At 41.7% G+C, this 27,605-nt stretch overlaps 1 protein-coding gene across 3 annotated transcripts; it reads right to left on the reverse strand.

Moving 5' to 3' along the window:
- On the reverse strand, positions 1-26,190 carry LOC135480150 (uncharacterized). Of its 3 annotated transcripts, XM_064759917.1 has the most exons (10): positions 25,754-26,190; positions 22,146-23,847; positions 21,369-21,558; positions 20,758-20,906; positions 19,589-19,711; positions 18,421-18,527; positions 15,121-15,216; positions 9,284-9,353; positions 6,553-6,891; positions 1-2,985 (listed from the first exon to the last, which is right to left on the reverse strand). In XM_064759917.1, exons 2-10 carry the CDS (start codon positions 22,234-22,236, stop codon positions 2,471-2,473), a joined length of 1,680 nt encoding a protein of 559 aa, XP_064615987.1. In that variant the 5' UTR covers positions 22,237-23,847; positions 25,754-26,190; the 3' UTR covers positions 1-2,470. The 3 variants fall into 3 exon arrangements, with proteins under 3 accessions (XP_064615987.1, XP_064615986.1, XP_064615985.1); XM_064759916.1 differs by having other exon boundaries at positions 6,601-6,891; positions 21,369-23,847; XM_064759915.1 differs by having other exon boundaries at positions 21,369-23,847.
- Between the last annotated feature and the right edge of the window lie 1,415 nt (positions 26,191-27,605).

Genomic DNA, 27,605 nt, shown 5'->3' on the forward strand with positions numbered 1-27,605 from the left:
ATTTGTAGTGAATTATATTTTATTTACAAGACAGTTAGCTTAGATTTTGTTAATTATACACAACAAATCTTCCAATTTATAAACAAAATTTATACAATCGAAAACATGAATGAAACATGACATCAGAGATAAACAGACAAAAAAAAACGTCATTTAAACATTATAATTAGATGGCGCAAAACTAGTAAAAATATATATATTAAAATGTCAAATAAACATTGAAATAAGCTAATACTTCAACCAGTTAAGTACATGACAATATAACCGCTTAACTTGAATTAGGAACGTATTTCTCTGTTGTTCAGAGACCTCTCACCAATGCGGCCGCTAAAAGTTCGAGATGTGCCGAATCTGTAATAATGTAACGAATTCCTCATGTTGCACCGACTCTATGACACTGCATCGAATTCCTAATGCTGCAGAAATTCATGACGCTCCGCTGAGTCCTTGATGTTGCACAAATCCCCTGATGATGTTAGATATCTGTGATGATGTACGATTCCTGTGCTGCACAGATCAAAAGATGTTGCATCGAATCCCATGTGCGGCACAGGTTATAGGTTGCTGCATCGAATCCCTGGTGTTGTGTAGATTATAGAATGCTGCATCGAATCCCATGTGCGGCACAGGTTATAGGAAGCTGCATCGAATCCCTGGTGTTGTGTAGATTATAGGATGCTGCATCGAATCCCAGGTCCGGCACAGGTTATAGGTTGCTGCATCGAATCCCTGGTGTTGTGTAGATTATAGGATGCTGCATAGAATCCCAGGTGCGGCACAGGTTATAGGTTGATGCATCGAATCCCTGGAACTGCACAGATTCTGTGATGCTGCACAATGATTTTCTGATATTGCTAGGAATCTGCGCAAAATCTGTGATGCTGAAGTGAAGCAGTACCATCACCGTTGGATTGAGCGGCTAATTATCGGTGTTCTAAATTCTAAATTGGCGGAAACATTTTGTAAGCTCTGGAAACGTTCTTAGGTCATCGCATGGCATAAAAAGCTTCCAGAAAATAAGATGTTTTCTTATCATATGGAATCCATCTGGTTCTCAACAAGTTTTTTTAAAGCACAACATAAATCGTACCCTCTTCAAATTCACTGTTTCTTAAAATTAAAAAGATAGAGAAAGCCGAGGGTCCAATCTATAGTTCTTAGAGCTATTATTTATAATAACCAAAGCGCAAGGCCTTTCCAAACAAGTCAAAGTTTCGTTAGGTTGTGCCTGTGAAAAGTGCGACAAACTTTGGAAAGGACGAGCGGTTAGGATCACACAGGACCTGATCGTTATAAACATCACCACAGATCATTCATCGATATCACGGCAGATTTGATTCTTACAAAACATCATCATAGATGAGTCATCGATATCACGGCAGATGTGGTAATTTCAAAACATCACCATGGGTGAGTCATGGATATCAAGGCAGATGTGGTTGTTAGAAACATCATCATCGGTGAGTCATCGGAATCACGGCAGACGTGGTTGTTAGGCAAAATCACCACAGAATCAAGATACCGTGAGAACACGTGGGCTCCGTTATCTATGTAGTCTCTTTGATAGCATTGCTTTCGCCAGACTTAATGCCACCAGGACTCATGGTTACCAACGGTTCAACGTTAGCATTAGTTGTGGTAGGAGTTATGAGTTGAGTTATGCTTGTGGTAAGATTTATAGGCCCAGTTGTGTTTGTAGTAAATGTTGTACGCTCAGTTGTGCCTGTGGTAATACTTACAGGCTCAGCTATGCCTGTAATAATTGTGTCATAGGCTGAGTTGTGCCGGTGATAGGAGCTATAGGCTCAGTTAATTCTGTGATAAGAGTTATAGGCTGAGTTGTGCCTGTAATAAATTTTATGGGCTCAGCTGTGACTATGGTAAGAGTAATAGGGTCCGTTATGGATGTGGTGTGTGGTCTGTGGTATGTGGCAGATGTGGTCGGTGCAAAAAGTTTCAGTTGTTCTTGTGGTAAGTGTAATAAGTGCTATAGGCTTAGTTATGTCTGTGATAGGCGCCTTAGGCTCATTTGTGTCTGTGGTAAGTGCTGTATGCTCAGCTGTGTCTGTGGTAAGTGCTATAGGCTCAGTTGTGTCTGTGATAGGTGCCTTAGGCTCAGTTGTGTCTGTGGTAAGTGCTACAGTCTCAGTTGTGTCTGTGGTAAGTGCTATAGGCTCAGTTGTGTCTGTGGTAAATGCTATAGGCTCAGTTGTGTCTGTGGTAAGTGCTATAGGCTCAGTTGTGTCTGTGGTAAGTGCTATAGGCTCAGTTGTGCCTGTAATAGGTGCCTTAGGCTCAGTTGTGTCTGTGGTAAGTGCTATAGTCTCAGTTGTGTCTGTGGTAAATGCTATAGGCTCAGTTGTGTCTGTGATAGGTGCCTTAGGCTCAGTTGTGTCTTTGATAAGTGCTATAGGCTCAGTTGTGTGTGTGGTCTATGGTATGTGACAGATGTGGTCATTTCAAAACACCATCACCGGCGAGTCATGGATATCACGGCAGATGTGGTTGTTAGAAACATCACCACAGAAATAAGACACTGTGAGAAAACGTTGTGGGCTCCGTTATCCATGTTTGTAGTCTCTTTGGTATCATTGCTTTCGCCAGACGTATTATTTATAGGCCCAGTTGTACCTGTGGTAAGATTTATAGGCTCACCTGTGCTTGTGGTAGGAGATGTAAACTGGGTTGTGCTTATGGTAGGAGATGTAGAATTAGCTGTGCTTATGGTAGGAGATATAGACTGGGTTGTGCTTATGATAGAAGATATAGACTGGGTTGTGCTTGTGGTAGTAGATGTAGACTGGGCTGTGCTTATGGTAGTAGATGTAGACTGGGCTGTGCTTATGGTAGAAGATATAGACTGGGTTGTGCTTGTGGTAGTAGATGTAGACTGGGCTGGGCTTATGGTAGGAGATATAGACTGGGCTGTGCTTGTGGTAGGAGATGTAGACTGGGCTGTCGTCGCACTAGTCGAGGTTGCTGAAACTGAGAAAAACACAGTATTCTAAACAGCTAATTGAAGTAACAGATCCATGCATTACGCTAAAATAATTTAACGATTTTGTCTCAAGACCAAAACCCTTAAGGAATGAATTTTTATTTATTTTTTAATTATTTATTATTTTTTTCATAAAAAAATTGATTTATTTGATTCATTAATACTCAAGAATGTTTCACTGTGCTTGGATATTAGGTCACTTAGTTGAGGACAATCAGCCTAAACACAGCAGTTCGCTATAGTGTACACAGCTAACAATTCTGCTTTATTATTATCTACTACGTGGAGACATTGAATAACCCCATGGAGACATGGAATTATCCAGAGGAGATATGGAATAACACCGTGGAGACATGGAATAACCTCGTGGAAACATGGACAATCCAGAGGAGATATGGAATAACCCCGTGAAGACATGGAATAACGCCGTGGAGACATGGAATAATCCAGAGGAGATATGGAATAACCCCGTGGAGACATGGAATAACCCCGTGGAGACATGGAATAACCCCATGGAGACATGGAATAACCCATGGGAGATATGGAATAACCCGTGGAGACATGGAATAACCTCGTGGAAACATGGAATAATCCAGAGAAGATATGGAATAACCCCGTGGAGACATGGAATTACCCCGTGGAGACATGGAATAATCCAGAGGAGATATGAAATAACCCGTGGAGACAAGGAAAAATCCAGAGGAAATATGGAATACCACCGTGGAGACATGGAATAACTCCGTGGAGACATTGACTAACACCGTGGAGACATGAGCTTTAACTGAATTAGTATCTTATACCAATCGGTTCCCCCGGGCTCTGCCAGGTTTCCTCCCACCATAATGCTGGCCGTCATCGTGTAAGTGAAATATTTTTGAGTATGGCGTCAAATAGATAAATAAATAAATAAAGAAATAAATACCAATCGGATAATCTCCTCAGTGACAGATTCTATTTCATACAGGTAAACCCTCGAAAAGTACTAGTTATTTCCCTTTTAAAGTGCAAATGAGTTTCCATGGCTCATGGTCATGAATCCTACATTTAATATCAAGACAATAAGCCAGAATCGTTTTTGTCAAAATTAAAAACTTATTTCAGTGCTTTACTTACGGTTCCAGAAGTGATACAATTCCCTTATTAATATTACCAACCGTTCATGGTTCACAAAATGGTTCAGTTAAAGGATACATCAAAAAGGTACCACAGATCAACTAGCACAGCTTTAAGGAACATGAAGATATGCCAAAAACTCTAAGGCATATTTTGTATTTCTTGCTAATCCCCTCTATTTTATGCTCTATTTTATGCAGATTTTCTCTCAGTGGTCGGAAATTCGGAAATGACGTCATCGATGAGCATACATACACTTTATCAATGACCGGCCCACAGCCTCCAGTTAGGACTTCAAAAAGCTTGTTTAAACAACTATCACCGTTGACGTCACCACAGCAAGCTACGTAATTACTGGACTGACCCCTCCACTTGGGCCTTATAGAACTCTGCCTTAAAGCCACTTTTACGACCCAAAGAAGAAAGCTGATAACCTTTTTGTGGTTTTGTATGTTTGGTCACATCATATCCTACATATTAAGAAATAAAACTCATGTATACTTTAAAGTAACTTTTCGAAGTTCTAAATTGGTTTTATTGGAATTGGAAGCCATTTTCCGGTACCAAGATCGGCCCCTGATTAGAGTCAGATTCCAATCCGATTCTCGCTACTTCAGCTGTGAGTTTATTCATTTGTTTATGTATTTATTTACTTGATTAATGTTTTAAGTCTGTATTCAAGAATACACTTGCGGATCTATGGGTGGACAAAAACACACGTTTTCCCTCTCGTGAAACACACGTTTTCCCTCGCGTGTTAGACGTAAATAGGTCTATGCCTTTCACTCTAGATGCGGGTTCAAACCCGCCTTGGACAGATAATGTGTAGATTCTACCAATCTTGCTGCTTATGGGGACATGTTCACAAGAAGCGGCCGACGAAGCTCGTGTAGCCGTTTGCACGGTCTAACGATCGTTGAAAACCACTTGTTTGATAGCAATTTTAATATTAAATGATTGAGGGGAAGGAAATAATGCATTGGATTTAGATTAGAAAGAGCAATCGCTAACAAAACTAGATTTGTGTAACAGTATTGGGTTTGAAGATGGTTTCTCCGGCCGCAGACCGGACAAAGCCACAATATATTTGTGGCTCAGTTGTGTCTTAGGCTCAGTTGTGTCTGTGGTAAGTGCTATAGGCTCAGTTGTGTCTGTGGTAAATGCTATAGGCTCAGTTGTGTCTGTGGTAAATGCTATAGGCTCAGTTGTGTCTGTGATAGGTGCCTTAGGCTCAGTTGTGTCTGTGGTAAGTGCTACAGTCTCAGTTGTGTCTGTGGTAAATGCTATAGGCTCAGTTGTGTCTGTGATAGGTGCTATAGGCTCAGTTGTGTCTGTGGTAAATGCTATAGGTTCAGTTGTGTCTGTGGTAAGTGCTATAGGCTCAGTTGTGTCTGTGGTAAGTGCTATAGGCTCAGTTGTGTCTGTGATAGGTGCCTTAGGCTCAGTTGTGTCTGTGGTAAGTGCTATAGGCTCAGTTGTGTCTGTGGTAAGTGCTATAGGCTCAGTTGTGTCTGTGGTAAATGCTATAGGCTCAGTTGTGTCTGTGATAGGTGCCTTAGGCTCAGTTGTGTCTGTGGTAAGTGCCTTAGGCTCAGTTGTGTCTGTAATAGGTGCCTTAGGCTCAGTTGTGTCTGTGGTAAGTTCTATAGGCTCAGTTGTGTCTGTGGTAAATGCTATAGGCTCAGTTGTGTCTGGTAAGTGCTATAGGCTCAGTTGTGTCTGTAATAGGTGCCTTAGGCTCAGTTGTGTCTGTGGTAAGTGCTATAGGCTCAGTTGTGTCTGTGGTAAATGCTATAGGCTTAGTTGTGTCTGTGGTAAGTGCTATAGGCTCAGTTGTGTCTGTAATAGGTGCCTTAGGCTCAGTTGTGTCTGTGGTAAGTGCTATAGGCTCAGTTGTGTCTGTGGTAAGTGCTATAGTCTCAGTTGTGTCTGTGGTAAATGCTATAGTCTCAGTTGTGTCTGTGATAGGTGCCTTAGGCTCAGTTGTGTCTTTGATAAGTGCTATAGGCTCAGTTGTGTGTGTGGTCTATGGTATGTGACAGATGTGGTCATTTCAAAACACCATCATCGGTGAGTCATGGATATCACGGCAGATGTGCTCATTACAAAACATTACCATCGGTGAATCATGGATATCACGCCAGATGTGCTCATTACAAAACATTACCATCAGTGAATCATGGATATCACGGCAGATGTGCTCATTACAAAACATTACCATCGGTGAATCATGGATATCACGGCAGATGTGGTTGTTAGAAAAATCACCACAGAAACAAGACACTGTGAGAACACGTTGTGGGCTCCGTTATCTATGTTTGTAGTCTCTTTGGTAGCATTGCTTTCGCCAGTTGTACCTGTGGTAAGATTTATAGGCCCAATTGTGCCTGTGGTAAGATTTATAGGCCCAATTGTGCCTGTGGTAAGATTTATAGGCTCACCTGTGCTTGTCAAATAAGTTGCAGACTGAACTGAGTCTGAGATAGTACCTGCAGACTGACCCTTACTAGGGGTAGTAGTTGTAGGCTGAGCTGTCCTTATGTTAGCCGTCGAAGACTTGGCTGTGGCTGTGGTAGGAGTTGTAGGCTGGGCTGTGCTTGTGGTAGTTGTAGACTGGGCTGTGCTTGTGGTAGGAGATGTAGACTGGGTTGCGCTTGTGGTAGGAGATGTAGACTGGGTTGTGCTTGTGTTAGGAGATGTAGACTGGGCTGTACTTGTGGTAGGAGATGAAGGCTGGGCTGTGCTTGTGGTAGGAGACGTATCAGTCGAGGTTGCTGGAACTGAGGAAAAACACAGTATTCTAAACGGCTAATTGAAGTAACAGATCCATGTATTACGCTAAAATAATTTAACGATTTTGTCTCAAGACCAAAATCCTTAAGGAATGAATTTTTATTTATTTTTTAATTATTTATTATTTTTTCATAAAATATTGATTTATTTGATTCATTAATACTCAAAAATGTTTCACTGTGCTTGGATATTAGGTCACTTAGTGGAGGACAATCAGCCCAAACACAGCAGTTCGCTATAGTGTACACAGCTAACAATTCTGCTTTATTATTATCTACTACGCCGCAAATCAGGTCTTCGTGTGAAGAATAATAAAGACACATTGATCTTTTTAAAAGTGAACAGTCCATCTTATGACTAAAACCCCGTGGAGAGATGGAAAGACCCCGTGGAGACATGAAATAACCCAAGGGAGACATGGAATATCCCGTGGAGACATGGAATATCCCGTGGAGACATGGAATAACCCCGTGGAGACATGGAATAATCTAGAGGAGATATGGAATAACCTGTGGAGACATGGTGTTATTCCATATCTCCTCTGGATAATTCCATGTCTCCACGGTGTTATTCCATATCTCCTCTGGATTATTCCATGTCTCCACGGGGTTATTCCATGTCTTCACGAGGTTTTTCCATGTCTCCACGGTGTTATTCCATATCTCCTCTGGATTATTCCATGTCATTCCCCCGGGCTCTGCGAGGTTTCCTCCCACCATAATGCTGGCCGTCGTGTTATAAGTGAAATATTCTTGAGTATGACATAAAACACCAATCAAATAAATATATAAATAAATAAATAAATAAATAAATACCAATCGGATTGTGTCATTTTCCAGTATGCACACCATAATGCCAGCACTGTTGTATAGGTCAAAATATTTTGAGCACGGTGTAAAACTCCAAGCAAATAAATATATCGAATCTCCTCAGTGACAGATTCTATTTCATACAGGTAAACCCTCGAAAAGTACTAGTTATTTCCCTTTTAAAGTGGAAATGGTTCCATGGCTCATGGTCATGAATCCTACATTTAATATCAAGACAATAAGCCAGAATTGTTTTTGTCAAAATTAAAAACTTATTTCAGTGCTTTATTTACGGTTCCAGAAGTGATACAATTCCCTTATTAATATTACCAACCGTTTATGGTTCACAAAATGGTTTAATTAAAGGATACATCCAAAAGGTACCACAGATCAACTAGCACAGCTTTAAGGAACATGAAGATATGCCAAAAACTCTGAGGCATATTTTGTATTTCTTGCTAATCCCCTCTATTTCATGCTCTATTTTATGCAGATTTTCTCCCAGTGGTTGGAAGTATTCGGAAATGACGTCATCGATGAGCATACATACACTTTATCAATGACCGGCCCACAGCCTCCAGTTAGGACTCCTAACTGACCCCTCCACTGGGGCCTTATGGAAACTCTGCCTTAAAGCCACTTTTACGACCCAAAGAAGAAAGCTGATAACCTTTTTTGTGGTTTTGTATGTTTGGTCACATCATATCCTACATATTAAGAAATAAAACTCATGTATACTTTAAAGTAACTTTTCGAAGTTCTAAATTGGTTTTATTGGAATTGGAAGCCATTTTCCGGTACCAAGATCGGCCCCTGATTAGAGTCAGATTCCAATCCGATTCTCCCTGCTTCAGCTGTGAGTTTATTTATTTGTTTATGTATTTATTTACTTGATTAATGTTTTAAGTCTGTATTCAAGAATATACTTGCGGATCTATGGGTGGACAAAAACACACGTTTTCCCTCTCGTGAAACACACGTTTTCCCTCGCGTGAAACACACGTTTTCCCTCGCGTGTTAGACGTAAATAGGTCTATGCCTTTCACTCTAGATGCGGGCTCAAAATCTTACTGCTTATGGGGACATGGCCGACGAAGCTCGTGTAGCCGTTTGCACGGTCTAACGTTCGTTGAAAACCACTTGTTTGATAGCAATTTTAATAATAAATGATTGAGGGGAAGGAAATAATGCATTGGATTTAGATTAGAAAGAGCAATCGCTAACAAAACTAGATTTGTGTAACAGTATTGGGTTTGAAGATGGTTTCTCCGGCCGCAGACCGGACAAAGCCACAATATATTTGATGTGTTGCCTCACTGGATAGCCATGCCGTTTCGAAACGCCAAAGCTGACGCCTCGTGCGCACAGTCACTGTACAGGTATATTGATACCGAGCCGATTACCATTTTTAAACAATATATTCCAGCATTCCTTCAAACTGAAGGCCAAGTGATGAGGTATCAACATTACAATCAGTAATGTCTCAGACAGGACTTGAGCTAGCGGGGATTGAAGTCGGGCCCTCCCGCTTACCAGACGGATATTTTAGCTCTCCGCTAGGAAAACTTACCTTGAAGTGTCAGATTGCCGAACAGAAGAACCAGGAATGGTAATGTCAATACTCTGAGGCTTGCCATTTTCTGAAAATAAATTATAAAATCTAATGATAAATACATGTAGATTTTCATAAATCTATACCTTCCAAACGCGTCAGTAGCCCTTCAGCCCTTCCCTGTTTCTTATCTGACACTATACGTTATACAGATTTAGCGTTACTAACGAGTCTAGAGGCGACGAAAGGTTCTGCAAACATCAGTGGAAGTGGCTTTATCGTCGCTGTTTCAGTTGCGGCTCCCGTCTGTATGGATGGATACATTGATTATCCTCACCAAAAGCATACGATTGGTCTATATTTCAAATCCACAATGGCACTGTACACCACACGGATAAGTAAAAACCCAGTGATTCCAGTACTAGATCTGAGGGAAACATTGACAAACACACTAACCAGGTATGAATCTTTGAAACGCTTGCCTTGTTTTCATGCGTTGTTTTGCAGAGATTTTGTGTCTCATTTCACAGATCGATCTCTCCGTGTAAGAGGTGCTGTGTTCGGCAAAAAAACCATAGAAACGGGCGATAAGTCCGCGGGTGGCGATAAGCCCGAGGTATAGTGCTATTATCACGTCACTGGTACTATCTCACGATAACACTGTGACTTTATTGATAGGCACTTACGTACATCCGTCTTGTTACAGATATGACTATGAACAGGTGAACTGTTTCGCAATTTTTTATGTTTTCATTTCTTGTTTGCTCTTTCTCATTTTTAACCCGTTGTGCCATTGGTAGGAACAAATCAGGAAAACTCTTGTGTGTGTTCGCATTTGTTTTATTTTCATGTTTTGCTTGCTTCTTTTGTCTGTCTTTCCACTGTCTTGTTATTTGTACGATCGCACTTCAGATAAACTCTTTCTTTTGTTCTTTTAATAATGTGCTTTCCTTTTCTTTCTATCACTTTTCTATTCCATTTCTCTTTACTTTATTATTGTCGCCTTTCCCATGAAACACATCTCTCTCTCTATCATCTGTCTAATCAAAGCTGTTTATTTTTTTTGTCTGTTGAAGCACCAAAGTTTGGAAGCCCGTGATCTCGCTCAGCTGCACGACAAAGAGATATTTTTTTGGTCGCTCTACAGGAACAACATATTAGATTTGCATATATATATATATATATATATATATATATATATATATATATATATATATATATATATATATATATATATATATATATATATATATATATATATATATAAAGTGCTGCCGCCACTGAAGTATCATGTCGAAGACAACAGGCATGACAACCAACTCAGTCTCATTATACTGACACCAGGCCAACCAATCCTGTTTCTTTGCTCTAACATCTAAATGCTGGGACAGCAACAATTAAGGAAAAGTTTTATTTGATCAAGCAACAAAATAATCGTGGTGTGGCGTTGTCGATCCACGAATCTGAATACAAAAAGGTGGAAAATGGCGTCAATTGAACCCTTTTGTGACATTTACTGGAAACACTGCACTTAATCCTAAAACCACAGGTGCCTGCCCTTGTAGCTTGTATCCTAACTGTAGGCTAATATGCGTCGTTGCTGTTAAAAAACAAGGCAAGTAACGAAGACGATCGGCAAATGAACAATTAACAGATTTCACCTGCTACACGACCAAATAATCTCATAAACATTTGTCCACTAATAAAGACGTTGTTTCAAATTGTGCCAAAGATGAAATAAACTTGATGTAATAAATTTTTGCTACTTCGTGGACGAAAACATACCCTGATTTCTAATAATGGTGCAAAATGTAACAGTCGCGCCGAGCCAGATAAAGATAAGATAAACTATTGGTCGTATAGGCTCGTTCAGCACCTTCGTACTGCGTACGGTATGGAATTGCTTCGACAGGGGAGACGTCAAATAAGGGTAGTCGCCTGTGTTAAAACGTTGCATTGTCGCTCTGTCGCCCTAAGTAGCTAAAGATGTAATGAAAAATGGCGAGTTTCTGTCTGACTTTCTTGTGAGTGAAATCAAACAGATCATCAAGGCAACAACGCATCATTTCATTTATAAAATATGGCCTCTCGGTAACATATTTGGTAGCCGACAAGCTCAGGGAATTGCTCTGCATGAGGTTAACAGACGTTCTCTTCTCACATGTTCATATTGTTGACCAGATATTTTATCTTGTTGTTGGACCTTTCAAAACGGCATGGACGTCACTACACAGCATTTCCATACGACCACGAATCTCAAACTTGAACTCTTTTCTAAAAAAACGTTATCAGAAACCATTGCATCAAAACCAGGGTAAATCAACAGGCTGTGAGTGTCACCTTACAGATAAAACTTTTCAGATATAAGACCACAAAACACTTGTCTCTGCTCCATTACGACAAAGTGTGCAACTTTGTTCTGATCGTGGAGTAGGTTCACGTAGACACAACGTGGTCAGATCAAGGACATTGACGACATGTACGATCTCTTATATAGGTCTTATGTGTAAAGTCTTACAAACTATGACTAGTACGTTGGAAGTTCTGTCAGCAACCTGTGGATGGTCGTGGGTTTCCCCAGTGCTCTGTCGCATTTCCTCCCACTATAATGCTGGCCGTCGTCGTATAAGAGAAATATTCTTGAATACGGCGTAAATCACCAATCAAATAAATAGACTGTGACGATCTCATGATCAAAGGGGAAACTTTACCCCCATAGGGAATTCGGGCTTATATAAGCTATGTAGTATATTGTTCACTATTGCCTTAGCATTAACACTTCGTGGGCCACCTGGTAAGTTAAACGTAGTATTGCTAGTTCGATTCACCTTGGACCCGAGCCGTCATTGCATGCGAAATGATACCCCGTTACATAACGTCCGTCCATCAAAGATGTATACGCGGCAAAGGCATGTCGTATGTGCTTCATGCTAGTTGCCGATTCAAATCCAGTCGTGGCCCTACATTTTTAACTCAGGGGCTTCCTTTTAATCGTTACTAATTTTTTCCTTTTGCCTAGTGCTGCATGACGGCACATTCGCTCCGATATTACTTTGAAGTCACCACGGTACGGCCATGTAGTCTAATACTTACTTTTCTTGGAGTGGTGTTAGAGGTAAGCTAACTCGCACCTCAGGTGCTCATAGTGTAGTTAAATTTTATGTTAAAGGATGAAGAATTAAGGTCAGAATCATTCATACGACGGCAGTCATACTTGTGTGTGGATGATATCGAATGCTCGGAGAAAACTATAACGAGCCTTTGGCAAGTTACTGACGAACTTTCCCACAAGTGAGACATCCCACATATACTACATGGTGTTCTATGCAGATGCGCACATCTGTATAGAACACCAATGTTTTGGAGAAGACGTTGGAAATAATTTGCTGAAAACGTCAATGTTATAAAAAGGTCGCCAGCCTATGTTTTAACAAAAACGTATGCGTGTTTAGTCCCAGTATACATGCAACGCGTTTATGGATAGGACGTCTGAGTTCAAATAAAAACAGCAAAGAGTTTGCACATTAATGTATGCGTTTTTATAAATACATGTCATGCGTCGTTAATATTGGCAATTACATGTGGTCCCAAGAGCACTTTGTAACAAAGACTTAATGGATGGATCCAACACATCCGATGTCCCCACAACCCCTTCTCGTGATAACGTTACTTTTCATTCCATTCCCGGTGAAAGCATTTGTGACGTCATGACGTCAGAGAGAGGATTGAACATTTGTAACCCATCATCCGGTAAACCTATTTGCAACAATATTGCTTACGACTGGTTAATTGCGTGTTCTTGATTGACAGTTTGGAAAGGTCTATTGATTATCATGGGGTGTCTTCGTGGCAGCCATGTTTATGGCTGAAGAGAGCCGGACAAACTCATAATATCAGTTAACGGGTTTATCTCGCCAAACTTTACACCAATAAATATAGGCCTATTCACTGTTAAAACAGTCAGATAACCCAGTTATCAGAGAGCCAATCAAATGGCCGAAATGCCTCCAAGACGAGAAAAATCCATAAATATTATTGGATGGTTCACGTCATGTGATCCAATTTAAATCTCTGACAACATAACCGACTCCATGTGTGAGTTGGACAAGACAACTGTACAGGAGATTAAAAAAACAAAGTTTAACATTGGTAAACAAAAAGCTTTCCTGAAAGCTGGTCTGGCAAATACGGCGAGTTTGAGGAAAAGATAGGCTTGTGTGTGTGTCTACTGACAGTGGAAAGTGACTGTAATTCAAAGGGGTTAAAGTGAGATTTTAGCTTTAGTGCATGCGTTTTCACGTATCATCAGTTAGCTGACTAAGGGAGGCCATTTCATTGGGTGTCGCCTAGGTCTGTTTGAACATGGGATTGTTAGAAACAAACATGGCGAATCCCTAGCATAGACAGCGTGAAAACTGAAGAACGTAATGAAGCCCCAAAAACGGTATGCAGTTTATTATTGTCTTAATGTAACATACAAATATTTACATGTAGATCTCTGTGTATAAGCCGCATATATTTTGTGTCTGTGAGCGGCGTAACTTTCCTAGGTTAAAGTAAATAGTTTTCTTCGTTGACACGGCTTGTTCTCGCCTAACTGTGCACTGCATTTCCGCCTTGTTAACATGGTTTAACCCCGAGTTATTCCCCTTTATCTGAGGTACTTCATGAACGTGATAAAAATAACGTTAAACGTACGCAGTGAACTGCGAATGTTTTCGAGCTATTCTTGCAGTATTCTTTCTTCGTTTTTACTTTATCTGTTTTGTTCTATTTTATATAACTGATCATGTATTTGATTAACATGTATCATTAACAGTATGTACTAGCGCAAATTGTACTATTTCTTGCTTGTCATAACGGAGAATGTGTGATGTAAAGCGCGGAGAATCACCCAAGTATGCCTATAACGGAGAATAGCCCGTAACGTAGAATAGCCCTATATTTATCCGCGAGCGGATGAGTAAAGTACGACGATGTATATCCGCTTACGTTATACGCATAAATACGTACTCTCGAAAAATTAATCTGTTAATAGTAACAGAAAGTCTGTTGTCTGAGTGATGCTGGAATACCTGGAATGTTTACGTTGAATCAATAGAATATGTGCGTGGTATTTAACAGAGTTTAATAGAATATGTGCGTGGTATTTAACAGAGTTTAATAGAATATGTGCGTGGTATTTAACAGAGTTTAATAGAATATGTGCGTGGTATTTAACAGAGTTTAATAGAATATGTGCGTGGTATTTAACAGAGTTTAATAGAATATGTGCGTGGTATTTAACAGAGTTTAATAGAATATGTGCGTGGTATTTAACAGAGTTTAATAGAATATGTGCGTGGTATTTAACAGAATTTAATAGAATATTTGTGTTGAATTAATGTAATATGTGTGTTGTATTTAACAGAATACTCAGTATTCCGCAATAGCAGAATACATTCTACCATCACTCAGACAACAAACTTTCTGTTAAATTTGAATTTTTTTAGGTGAAGAAACCGGAGTGCTCCTCGATTTCTTTGATGATGGGCCGACAGACTGTGCATAAAAGAACTAGGCCTTGCCAAACGACCAGACCAGCCAGGGCCATTGTATGTACATGCAGTACAGAAACTGAGAACAAATTATCTGATGACAGATTGATCGCTTTTTGTGTAACGTTATTCTCAAGAAATGTTCTCTTCTGTAACAGCGATCAGTTATATGGGTCGAGAAAACTGAACTGCCTGTCGTAAACCACCAACTTTTGGCAGGTTGCCGCAGTATTAATGAGTTTTGAACCAGTCCAGAGCTTGCCGTGCGATTACTGGTGCAGCGGAATCTGGCAAGAAGATGTTGATTGGTTGATTTACCCGGAATGACGTAGTTTTTGTAAGGAGGCTGACGTAAGCTGTGACGTCTTTGTACGTTTGTGTCATGGGGTCAAAAGATGCGGGGTCATACGTCACCTGGAAGAACAATGCGGTAGTGGGTTATTACGCGGATTTAAATTCATAAAGTAGCTCAAGTCCAGCTCACGCTGGAGTCCTCTCCCGCCGGACGTGGGAAGGTCCGTCAGCAACCTGCGGATGGTCGTTGGTTTTCCCCGGGCTGTGCCCGGTTTCCTCTCGCAGTATTGCTGGCCGCCGTCGTAAAGTGAAATATTCTTGAGTACCGCGTAAAACACCAATCAAACAAATAAATCATGAAGAAATCGATAAATTTGTATTTAATTTTCCCAGACACAAAATTTGATTGAATTCGGTCGAGTTTAACTTCGGTCAGCAGATATATTCGAGGCCGACATTATAGCCAATCAAAATGGCTAAAACATGGTCAAGAGAATGAAGGGATAGTCAAACAGGTCGCAAGATGTAACGAGTCATTAAGATTATCCAAGTATTCAAATTTAAAATCAGACTTGATTAAATTCCGCCCAGTAGTTTGGACGTCGGCCAACAATTGCTAATTGTCATACACACAAACATGTATCTCTCCCTCCCCCTGTCACATACACAAACATGTATCTCTCCCTCCCCCTGTCACATACACAAACATGTATCTCTCCCTCCCCCTGTCACATACACAAACATGTATCTCTCCCTCCCCCTGTCACACACACAAACATGTATCTCTCCCTCCCCCTGTCACATACACAAACATGTATCTCTCCCTCCCCCTGTCACACACACAAACATGTATCTCTCCCTCCCCCTGTCACATACACAAACATGTATCTCTCCCTCCCCCTGTCACATACACAAACATGTATCTCTCCCTCCCCCTGTCACACACACAAACATGTATCTCTCCCTCCCCCTGTCACACACACAAACGTATCTCTCCCTCCCCCTGTCACATACGCAAACATGTATCTCTGCCCACATGACATACACAAACATGTATCTCTCCCTCCCCCTGTCACACACACAAACATGTATCTCTCCCTCCCCCTGTCACACACACAAACATGTATCTCTCCCTCCCCTGTCACACACACAAACATGTATCTCTCCCTCCCCCTGTCACACACACAAACGTATCTCTCCCTCCCCCTGTCACATACGCAAACATGTATCTCTGCCCCATCACATACACAAACATGTATCTCTCCCTCCCCCTGTCACACACACAAACATGTATCTCTCCCTCCCCCTGTCACACACACAGACATGTATCTCTCCCTCCCCCTGTCACACACACAAACATGTATCTCTCCCTCCCCCTGTCACACACACAAACATGTATCTCTCCCTCCCCCTGTCACACACACAGACATGTATCTCTCCCTCCCCCTGTCACATACACATACGTATATCTCTCCCTCGCCCTGTCACATACACAAACGTGTATCTCTCCCTGCCCTGTCACATACACAAACATGTATCTCTCCCTCCCCCGTCACACACACAAACATGTGTCTCTCCCTCCCCTGCCACACACACGAACATGTATCTCTCCCTCCCCCTGTCACATACGTAAACATGTATCTCTCCCTCCCCCTTTCACACACACAAACATGTATCTTTCCCTCCCTGCCACACACACGAACATGTATCTCTCCCTCCCCTTTCACATACACAAACATGTATCTCTCCCTCCCCTGTCACTCCCCTGTCACATACACAAACATGTATCTCCCCCTCCCCTGTCACACACACAGACATGTATCTCTCCCTCCCCCTGTCACATACACATACGTGTATCTCTCCCTCCCCCTGTCACATACACAAACATGTATCTCTCCCTGCCCTGTCACATACACAAACATGTATCTCTCCCTCCTCCCACGTCACACACACAAACATGTGTCTCTCCCTCCCCTGCCACACACACGAACATGTATCTCTCCCTCCCCCTGTCACATACGTAAACATGTATCTCTCCCTCCCCCTGTCACACACACAAACATGTATCTTTCCCTCCCTGCCACACACACGAACATGTATCTCTCCCTCCCCTGTCACATACACAAACATGTATCTCTCCCTCCCCTGTCACTCCCCTGTCACATACACAAACATGTATCTCTCCCTCCCCTGTCACACACACAAACATGTATCTCTCCCTCCCCTGTCACATACACAAACATGTATCTCTCCCTCCCCCTGTCACATACACAAACATGTATCTCTCCCTCCCCCTGTCACATACACAAACATGTATCTCTCCCTTCCCCTGTCACACACACAAACATGTATCTCTCCCTCCCCCTGTCACACACACAAACATGTATCTCTCCCTCCCCTGTCACATACACAAACATGTATCTCTCCCTCCCCCTGTCACATACACAAACATGTATCTCTCCCTCCCCCTGTCACATACACAAACATGTATCTCTCCCTTCCCCTGTCACACACACAAACGTATCTCTCCCTCCCCCTGTCACATACACAAACATGTATATCTCCCTCCCCTGTCACACACACAAACATATATCTCTCCCTCCCCTGTCACACACACAAACATGTATCTCTCCCTCCCCTGTCACACACACAAACATGTATCTCTCCCTCCCCTGTCACATTTTGTTTGGGGGGAGTGGGGGGGGGGGACAGGCTCAAAAGCTTCACAACTAATCAGTACAGAGATAACTATATTTTAATTTAATAACTCTCTAGTCTGTTTTTATGGCGTTAATAGCAAAATGTGCCTTGGTCTCAACAGGAGATGGGTCGAAGTCGGGAGACCCGGGATGAAACCTGGGTCGAATCATACTAAATACTTTAAAAATGATACTTGTTGCTGCCTCTCACTGAAAGGTTAGAGCAAGGGAGCAGGACTAGTTGACCCGGCGTCAGTATAATGCGACTGGGTGTGGTGTCATGTTTGCTGTCTTCGGCGTGATGCTTCAGTGGCGGCAGCACTTGGCGGCATGGACCGGCCCTGTCACAAGATGACACAGTATATGTACACACTTTTCGTCGTCATATGACTGAAAAATTGTTAAGTACGACGTGAATCCACAGTCATTCATCCATTCTACCCACAGGTTCTTACCGATATTATTGAACCAGTATTACGTGAAAAGATATTCGATTCCCATGATGTATGTAGGCGTCTCTTAAATATGGCACCCAAACATCATAGTTAACCCCGTTAAGATAATCAGTGATTTAAGGAACAGTTGACAGTAAATCAATAAATCCCAAAACTCATCCACGTATCACCTTGGTAACCTGGTATGTGCTCCCGGAAGTGGGCACCTTCTTTAGCCATGCGTACGTGTGCACCGCTGCGTCGTAGGCAGACGAGGCACTGGCGTAACCCGGACATTCTGAAAACATGGAGAAGGTTTAAACCCAATACTTCAGTGATTCAACTTCCCCCTTTCCTTTTTTATTTGTTTCTTTCCCTTTTTTTCCGCTTTCTCGTTTTTTCCGGCTTCTTGTAGCTTCTAACAAGCAACTTTGGGATTCACATCAATAACACTATATTTGTGGACCAGCTTTTTCTTCTTCTGAATTCACTGAGCAACTTTTGTCATTACTTCAGTACAACTGTACGTATCTGTATATTTTAAAAAAAAACCCACTTCAGCCTGTTTGTATAAAGTAAAACCCGTGAAAACAGTACTGGCAAATACAACTAGTTTCTTTACTTGACTGGAGTCTTATTTCTCATACATACACAAGAATATTTATCCCAGGTCTAGGCTTGAAGGAAACCGAATAGGATGCAGAAGAAACCACCGTCCTCCGCTGGGTCACTGACAAAACAACTGACGTAAAGCACCATTAGATCTGATAGGTCATTCGAACATACAACTTTAGAGGTTAACGACTTCATTGTTGAGCTACCGTGTTGTTAATGTTTACTTCTCTGAACACAAAATCAGTCAAATTTAACTGCAGTGATAGATAAATATTTAAGTAATCATCACGGAATGAACCATTGATATATTACTGTGTCGATTATGTCTTAACACAAATTCAACCTCATTAAATTACAAAAGTAATTCATCATTAAAGAGCCTATATCGAAGATTTTTGACAAAAAGTTTCACATTTCTCACAAAATTTCAAATGAAATATTCGGTCTTTACCAAGAACAGCTCAAATTATTGCCACTGCGGATGAACTTTTTACAAATAAAGTAAGGTAAATATTCATGTTGACGGATATTTAATTCCGTATTTAACACATTTTATACAACTACCAAGGAATACTTACATATTAAAGTGTCAAAACATCAAAAAGTTGTCAGTCATTGTTTCTAATAACTACATCAGATCGATTTGCAGGATAGGTAAAATGGAATGTTGTTTTGCACCTACGTGCCATTGCAGTTACCAAACGAATCAAAAAAGGTCATTAAAGAAAGGTACGAGTGTCTTACCGGAATCCGGGTTGAACAGGCACTCAGAGCAGGCAGAGTCGTACTTCTGACAGGCCTGACCAGCGTTGTGCTCGATCTCCGAACAAGATGGCTCGCTTCTTTTCGTTCTTCTTTTACCCCATCCTACGTTTATGGAATTCAAGATATGGAAATGAAAAAATAACATCTATAGGCTACGAAGATGTTTTTTGTTAATTTACATGTTAAATGCTTGTCTTGACAAACTAATTCTGTATTGGTTCGAGCTCAGGCTAGCATAGATAGTCCTCGATTTTCTCCGCTTTTCCCTTTCGTCGGGCCTTAAGCCCAGAGCACGTGCACAACAGTTGTTGTCCAAACCAAGATTTTCACATCCTGTTTTCAAATGAGCCGGAATATCAGTTACCCAAACTAAGGCAATATTTGTTTTTTTTTTTAACTTTCCAGCAGCAAAACCCAGTCAAATGATCTGTTTAAAGTCATGTGACCGCACAAAAGCGTGATTTCACCTGTATCTACATGACATTTCCATCGATGCTGATAGGTTGGATAACACGACAAAAATTTCACACGTGCGAAATCTTGCCACCTGCTCGTCTCTTTCAGTAGTTTTTGTTGCCGCAAACTTGAAAAAGCTGGATCCATTTTTCAGGAGTTCTTACTGTGTTTACCCACACACGAGTGAATGCTGAGGACATTTTATTTCCGGGACCAAGAAATTCCGTTCTCCAAACAAATGTTGTCATTGTCGACCTATAGTGGCAATAAGCGGTTGCCAGAGCCCTAAGGGCGCCAATATGGTATGCACAGACACGTCCCTCAGATTATGAAAGTCTCCATAACACTAAGTGAAAAGTGAAAAATAGGGCGCTCATTAATAAAGTATATTGAATTATTTGAATGGTTTGGATTCCGCCACGCAAGGAAGAAAGAGCCTTTTCTGGAATCTGGCCTTGAATCACTCCAGATGCGTTTTATATCAAATACGATCTGATATGACGAAGTATCAGATGTACCAGGTGAAAAAAAACAAGATTTGCCCTATCTAACACTACGTAACTCCCTAGTTGTCACATTTAGATGTGGCAGTTCAGCAAAATCAAGATTTCCCCCGAAAGTAATGTTTGATACTACTGACGATCTGCTGGATGACGCACAAGGCGTACATAATGAACAAAATCAAGACTAACCCCCAAAGACGTGCTTAATCCCACTCTCGATCTTGTGACCAACGTCCTTGACTGTACTGCTGATCTTGTGACCCACGTCCTTGACCGTGCTGCTGACCTTATGGCCGAGATCTTCCAACGTGGTCAAGGCTCCGTTGACATTCAGTTTCCTGTTGTATGTTTGACATTTAACTGAATATATATAGAACAACTAACAGTACTCCAAAGGCTATAGGCTCTCACTAATGGCACACCAATAGCATACCCACAGTACACCCAGAACATACCACCTGCACATCACCTGCATGCCAACAACACACCCATAACAGGCTTCTAGCAGACTCACAATTATATTTTCTGGCACATCTATAACTCATTACCAACACACCTTCCAGCACACCCCACAGAAGGCATCTCGCATACTCGCAACCGGCTTCTGGGACGCTCACAGCAGGCTTCCAACATATTCACAGCACGCTTCCAGCATTTTCACAGCACGCTTCTAACATAGCAATAATTACGGGTAGCACTAGTGTAACGATTATTACATACCTGGATTTTATTATACTACAAACGTTTACACACCTGTTACAAGAGCCCGCCTTTGCATTATGCTATGGGAGTTTACACACCTGTTACAGGAGTCCGCCTTGGCATTACACTTGGCCACAATGCACGGTATACATTTATTCTTCGTCTTAGCGTCTTTTAACGACTTGCACTGGGAGCTCTTGGCTGTTAGGTCCGTGGAGGCCTGGGTGAACGCTGCGGTGGATTTCTGTATCTCCTGGCTAAGGAACGACGCCCCGGGTGGAGTCAGGGCTGAAACGGGATTGCCAGGGAACGATTCGAAACCGCTATTTGTTTTCAGCTGCTGCTGCGACTTTACTGGAGAGGATGTATAATATACGTCGCGAGACGTGTAATTGTATGCCCCACCCATAAAAATAATTGATGAGGTGTCTGAGAGATATTCTTGGCGACAGATCAATAAAATAAATTCATAAATCACGTACATAAGTAAATACAAACGGCATTGTGTGGAGGATATCTTGATTTGAGGATGTTTTTTGTCTCACAAAAAGTATGTACACAAAGATGACCGGGTTATGATGGGAAATTGCAACTTGAGTTGTGTGGGTAGAGTACGAGTGACGCGAAACCGTGGTTCTGGTTGGTTTAACATGGCCTGGTAAGAATTCCAGATTAAAAACTGATTTACTTAGATATTATACACATCAGGAAAAAATGCCTGTTGACATTTAGGTTTGTTTCCACCCCTCTTCCTGATTAATTCATGTTATATTATCTGTTGTCTTTTCTTTTAAATAGTTTGATATTTTAGGCTTTTCTTTTGGCAGATCGACACTGAAGGTGCCTGTATAAACTGAGGATACCCAGTAACTTACGTCCTAATGAATTGTCCGGTAGAACAGTTTGATCACCATATGTCAGCTGAATCAAAATAGCGGCCGTACAAATGACTTGAATGGCGGTCATCGTCGTCCTTCTTAATGCGATTCCAGACGTTTGAGAGAGAATAATCCGGTGTATCCACTATCTGAAACGCGGCTTTTATCAGAGTAAGATTTCACACGACCTGTCGTGGGAAAGTCGTCGGCTGGTGATTCCATGACGTTGATTGTAATGTTTTTTTACGTACCGGTAACATCTGATTGGATCCTGTCCAAAATCATACAACAGACCAGATAAAATCTAGAGTCAGTGAGTGCTTAGGGTTTAACGTCCTACCTAACAATATTTCAGTCATATGACAACAAAGGTGTCCTTACAGTGTATGTACGTGTAATGTTCCTCCTTGTTGGGGGGGGGGGGGGGCGGATTTTTTCCGCTCTTTTATCTAGTGCTGCTCCACAGAGACGAATTACCGAAGGCAAGCACCATGCACTCTAGACATTATACTGATACGGGTAAACCAGTCCTTGCGCTTCCCCTTAACGCCGAAGGCCAAGCGATGAAGCTACGACTTCTTCTTTTAAAGTCTTAGGTGTGACCCGACCCAGGATTGATCCTGGATTTCCGCCCCCGAAGCGGATGCTCTGCCAAAATATTACAGCTGTCACATGAGTGATATAGTACTACAAATAACAACAATGAGATAAGTAAGTCAGTAAAATAATGCTGATACAAAATTAACCGGCGTCTTCGTACATATCCCAAGCCGTGATATGTGGCTGAAATACTGCCGACGTGGCGTGAAACCATGAACATTCATTTATTTACTCACACAAATCCACAGCCTGTAGGAAAATCCCAATTCACGAAAGAAAGATAAAATTACATAACTTTACGAACTTGTAAACCTGTATGTTAACTTCACATAAGGGTGTGGGTCGATTAGATCCAGTGGTCGGCTCTATGTGTGGCATTGTATAATTGTAATTGGTGGTGCGTCATGCCTGGTGTCTTCGAGATGGTAATTAAATGAGGCAGCATAATTGTACTGGGTTGAGGGTCATGTCATGCCTTCGGCTTGGTGACTGAGTGGGACAGCATTGTTGTACTGGGTGGAGCATATTATCCTGTGTCTTCTGCATGGTGATTAACTGGAAGAGGGCGGAGTATCATGTCGGGTGTCTTCGGCATGGCGATTGACTGAGTAGGTTTAAAGAAAACCGGTGAACAAACGAAGATACCTTCATGTGCAGTAAGAGTGTGACTACTACACGATGATAGACACACACTGGTATACTGATACAACGCATGCTTCACAGTGAGCGCATATTTATTAACATATTATACATTTTATGCATCAGCAAATAGATATAAAGTGACACTTTGACTGACACCTCAATTCCCATAAATACTCCACCAGAGTAATGATAAACCCTCAAAGTTAACACATAAGATACAGCAATAGCAATTATGACTTAACTGTTGCGTATGTAAAGACAGCTGGTATTTTTAGTTTAATACAGGGATTTGTTGGAGAAGACAAACGTATATTGTTCAGCATAAATTAACGGTGTTAACCAGCCGCCTCAGTCTCCCTGATCACCCTCAACCGATCGACCTGTATCCCTGCCTCTGCTCTCTGTGGATGGCTGGCACGGACTGACCGGGCCTATCTGCTACTCGAAATGACAGCGTCTGAAGAAATAAAAATAAAATGCTAGAATTGACTAAATAATTGAACCTTCGTAAACTCATTATTGTGTGTGTCCACTGTGTGTGTCAATGATGGGTGTGTCCACTATGGGTGTGTGCACTATGTGTGTGTCCACTATGGGTGTGTCCACTATGGGTGTGTACACTATGGTTGTGTACACTATGGTTGTGTACATTATGTGTGTGTACACTATGTATGTGTACAATATGTCCCTGAAGTCCACGAAGCAATTTTCACTTAAGTCAAAACATTAAAAGTTCACTATGACTCGTAGCTTATATGGCCTCAAAAAGTTTGAGCTAGAATAACAGTGTCTTAATTCCACATTTGTTATTAGTGCAAAAAAAAAAAATTAAATTCGACAAGGTTCACAAATAAATGTTATTAAAATTAGATTTTAAATTTGGACTTAATTCTAAGCCAGCTTTAAGGATGTTATAATCACCGTACGTAGAGCCTAAACTTTTTAAAAAGTAGGCGATATTCCGTATGAATAATTTACGGCTAATAATTTTCAATATGTTCCACGTGATCATGTACAAACAGTTTATCAATAACACTGACACATCTGATATGCAACAAGTTTTAATCGGGATGTAATCAGTCGAGTCTATGTGAAAACTGAATGCTAAGTAGCCTAAATATGCAATTTAACAACGCACTAGATTAATTGTTAATTAAACAGATTAAAGGTATGCAAAACGCCTTCATGATGTTCATCTGACCTATGCGTTTCGTTACATCAACATATTTATCCTATTAAGTCCTTATTCCTTCACATTTTTGCAATCGTAATATTGAAATAAAAACACAAAGTCTTAGCATACACTTAAACGTGATTACCTTCCAATCACTAGGTCATCTGAACCACGCGTTCAATTAAATTCGATGTGCGGGTTCAAATAGCCCGAGATTGATATGACGTTGACTTTGGCAAATCTTTTGTTCGGCCAAAGATGGCCTCAAACCAACGTCAGAGTCACTGAAACATACACACGTATGTTCCTTGTCTTTTCGTTTGTCGATTTATCGTAAGCACAACGTCGATTTATTTCCTAAACCGATTCTTTGGTGATGCTCAAAGCGAACGGCTGTACTGACAGCCTTGACGTATTTGAGAAGGGCCAGTAACTGCATCAGGTTTTTGATTGGGGCGCGCTCTGGTGTTGGTTTGGAACCTTTCTTGTCCGTACGAAAATTTTGCCAAACAAAACGTCAGAGCAATCTCGGACTAGAATTCAAAGACAGCTTTGATTAAGGAATGTCTATATGTCTGGCCTTGATGACAATCAGCAGTCGACGACTCTGTTTGTGCTGAGTTCTCTAAAAACTTGCCTTCCATCGCTATGTTGTGCATATTTGTCAGTAACTTGGCCAAAAAAATTAACCGGCTTTGTAGTTAGCCTCCTACAACGACCTCAGCCATATTTAGCGTAAGAGGCACGTTTCATACCCCTTACAGCGCATGCGTCGCTCTCCACATTTCGCTTTACATCACTACCACCAACAGAAAAACTTGACCTTTGGAGCCTCAGAGAGGCATGTAGGCTTGTTTAGGTTTAGCCTCAATATTTATGACCTCCCGCGGATTTTTTTTACTCAGCATTCATCAATAAAATTCTCTAGATAAAAAGAATGCATAGGTATTACTAGAGACAACGTTGACACTAATTTTTTGTGTTTTTTGACATGACTTCCTGCCTCATCACCGTGACCCTAGTGACCTCGACGCTATCCAAGAGTGACAAATTTGCTATTTTGAACGGTAGAAAGCGACGCATGCGCTGTACGGAGTATGGGCGCATTTAACTATGCATCTGATACCTGATCTGGTTACTCTCAGGCACAGTCATCCCTAGACTCAGACACACCCACATCTACACCTACCTCACACTGCAATTCCTCGAGCATTGTCAACTGATGGTGGGCAATATCGCTCCGTGCAGACGACAAATCCCCATCCGGGTCGGCACACGCATGTGTTGCAACCGTCGTATATCGTTTCGCCTTGCACGCAATCACGATTAGGCGGAATCATCCAGTCTTCATTCTGGGTTGACCTCTTGGCATGTCGGGGATGGACGTCACAGTTTTTATCTAGACACAGCAGTATCCGCCGGCTCGTACAGTAACACCTTAAACAAGGGTAGTCAGTTACTTGACCGGGGGTTTTGCACGACACTGCGGCATTAACGGTTGCTACGAATGTAAAGGTGGAGAAAACGATCTGCAAAACAACCGTCAGCGCGAGTAACTTTCCCATCATGATCAGATAATCTAACAGTTTGTACCACAGGTTTCATTTATAGGCCCTCGGGCCAACAAGCTGTAAACAACAGCTACAGTGAACTATATACGTAACAGGATGCTGTTGTTATCACTCCAATAGGGAGTTCCTTTCACCAATCACAACACAGCTAAATATCTCAGCCAATCTTAGGATGAGAGTGTCTCCAAGAGAGAACAATAAACACAAAATTCGTCATACAGGATGTTTGTCATGCAAAAGTGTATACTCACATGTAAACATGTAATAAAACTTATTTACACGTGACTCATAAAGATTAGGCATATCTCCTCGAGACAGTTTACCTTAATACACCAGTCGTGAAACGAGGCAATGTCTAATCTTACACCAGCTGTGGAACGAAACAATGTCCCATTACACACCAGTCATAGAACCAGACAATTTGCAATCATACACCAGCCATGGAATGAGGCAATGTCCCATCTTACACCAGTCGTGGAATGAGACAATGTCCCATTACACACCAGTCGTGGAACCAGACAATGTCCATCATACACCAGTCGTGAAACGAGACAATGTCCCATTACACACCAGTCATAGAACCAGACAATTTGCAATCATACACCAGCCGTGGAACAAGGCAATGTTCCATCACACACCAGTCGTGGAATGAAGCAATGTCCCATCACACATCAGTCATAGAACCAGACAATTTGCCATCACACACCAGCCGTGGAACGAGGCAATGTCCCATCACACACCAGTCATGGAACGAGGCAGTGTGGCATCACACACCATTCGTGGAACGAGGCAATGCCCCATCACACACCAGTCGTGGAACCAGACAATTTGCAATCATACACCAGTCGTGGAACGACGCAATGTCCAATTTTACACCAGTCGTGGAATGAGGCAATGTCCCATCACACACCAGGCCTGGAACGAGGCAATGTCCCATCACACATCAGTCATGGAACGAAACAATGTCCCATCACACACCAGTCCTGGAACGAGGCAATGCCCCATCACACACCAGTCGTGGAACCAGACAATTTACCATCACACACCAGTCATGGTACCAGACAATATCCCATCATACAAAACTCGTGGCACCAGACAATTTCCCATCATGCACCAGTCATGGAAACATGGAATTTGCCATCGCACACATGTCGTGGCGCCAGACAATTTCCCATCATGCACCAGTCATGGAAACATGGGTTTTACCATCGTACACATGTCGTGGAAGCAGATAATTTCCCACAATGATTACACCAATTATGTCCCGTGTTTGAGCGCAGTATTAGGTAGGTGTCATGTCTGGTATCTGCATAATGCAACTGGATAGGTGTTATGTCTGGTGTCTTTATAATGTTACTGGATAGATGCCATGTCTAGTGTCTGCATAATGCGACTGGATAGGTGTCGTATCTGGTGTCTACATAATGCAACTGGATAGGCGTCATGTCTGGTGTCTTTATAATGTTACTG

This window comes from Liolophura sinensis, chromosome 13, assembly GCF_032854445.1.
Source record: "Liolophura sinensis isolate JHLJ2023 chromosome 13, CUHK_Ljap_v2, whole genome shotgun sequence".
Lineage (NCBI taxonomy): Eukaryota > Metazoa > Mollusca > Polyplacophora > Chitonida > Chitonidae > Liolophura > Liolophura sinensis.

What these genes read in the sequence shown, in the direction of transcription:
- LOC135480150 (XM_064759915.1), bottom strand. Translation starts at nt 21,754, where the DNA reads ATGTACGTGATTTATGAATTTATTTTATTGATCTGTCGCCAAGAATAT. An exon ending in GATTAAGCACGTCTTTGGGG is followed by an intron (nt 19,712 to 20,757) that starts GTTAGTCTTGAT and finishes CCATAAACGTAG; the next exon opens with GATGGGGTAAAAGAAGAACG. An exon ending in CGGCAATCTGACACTTCAAG is followed by an intron (nt 6,892 to 9,283) that starts GTAAGTTTTCCT and finishes GTTTTTCCTCAG; the next exon opens with TTCCAGCAACCTCGACTGAT.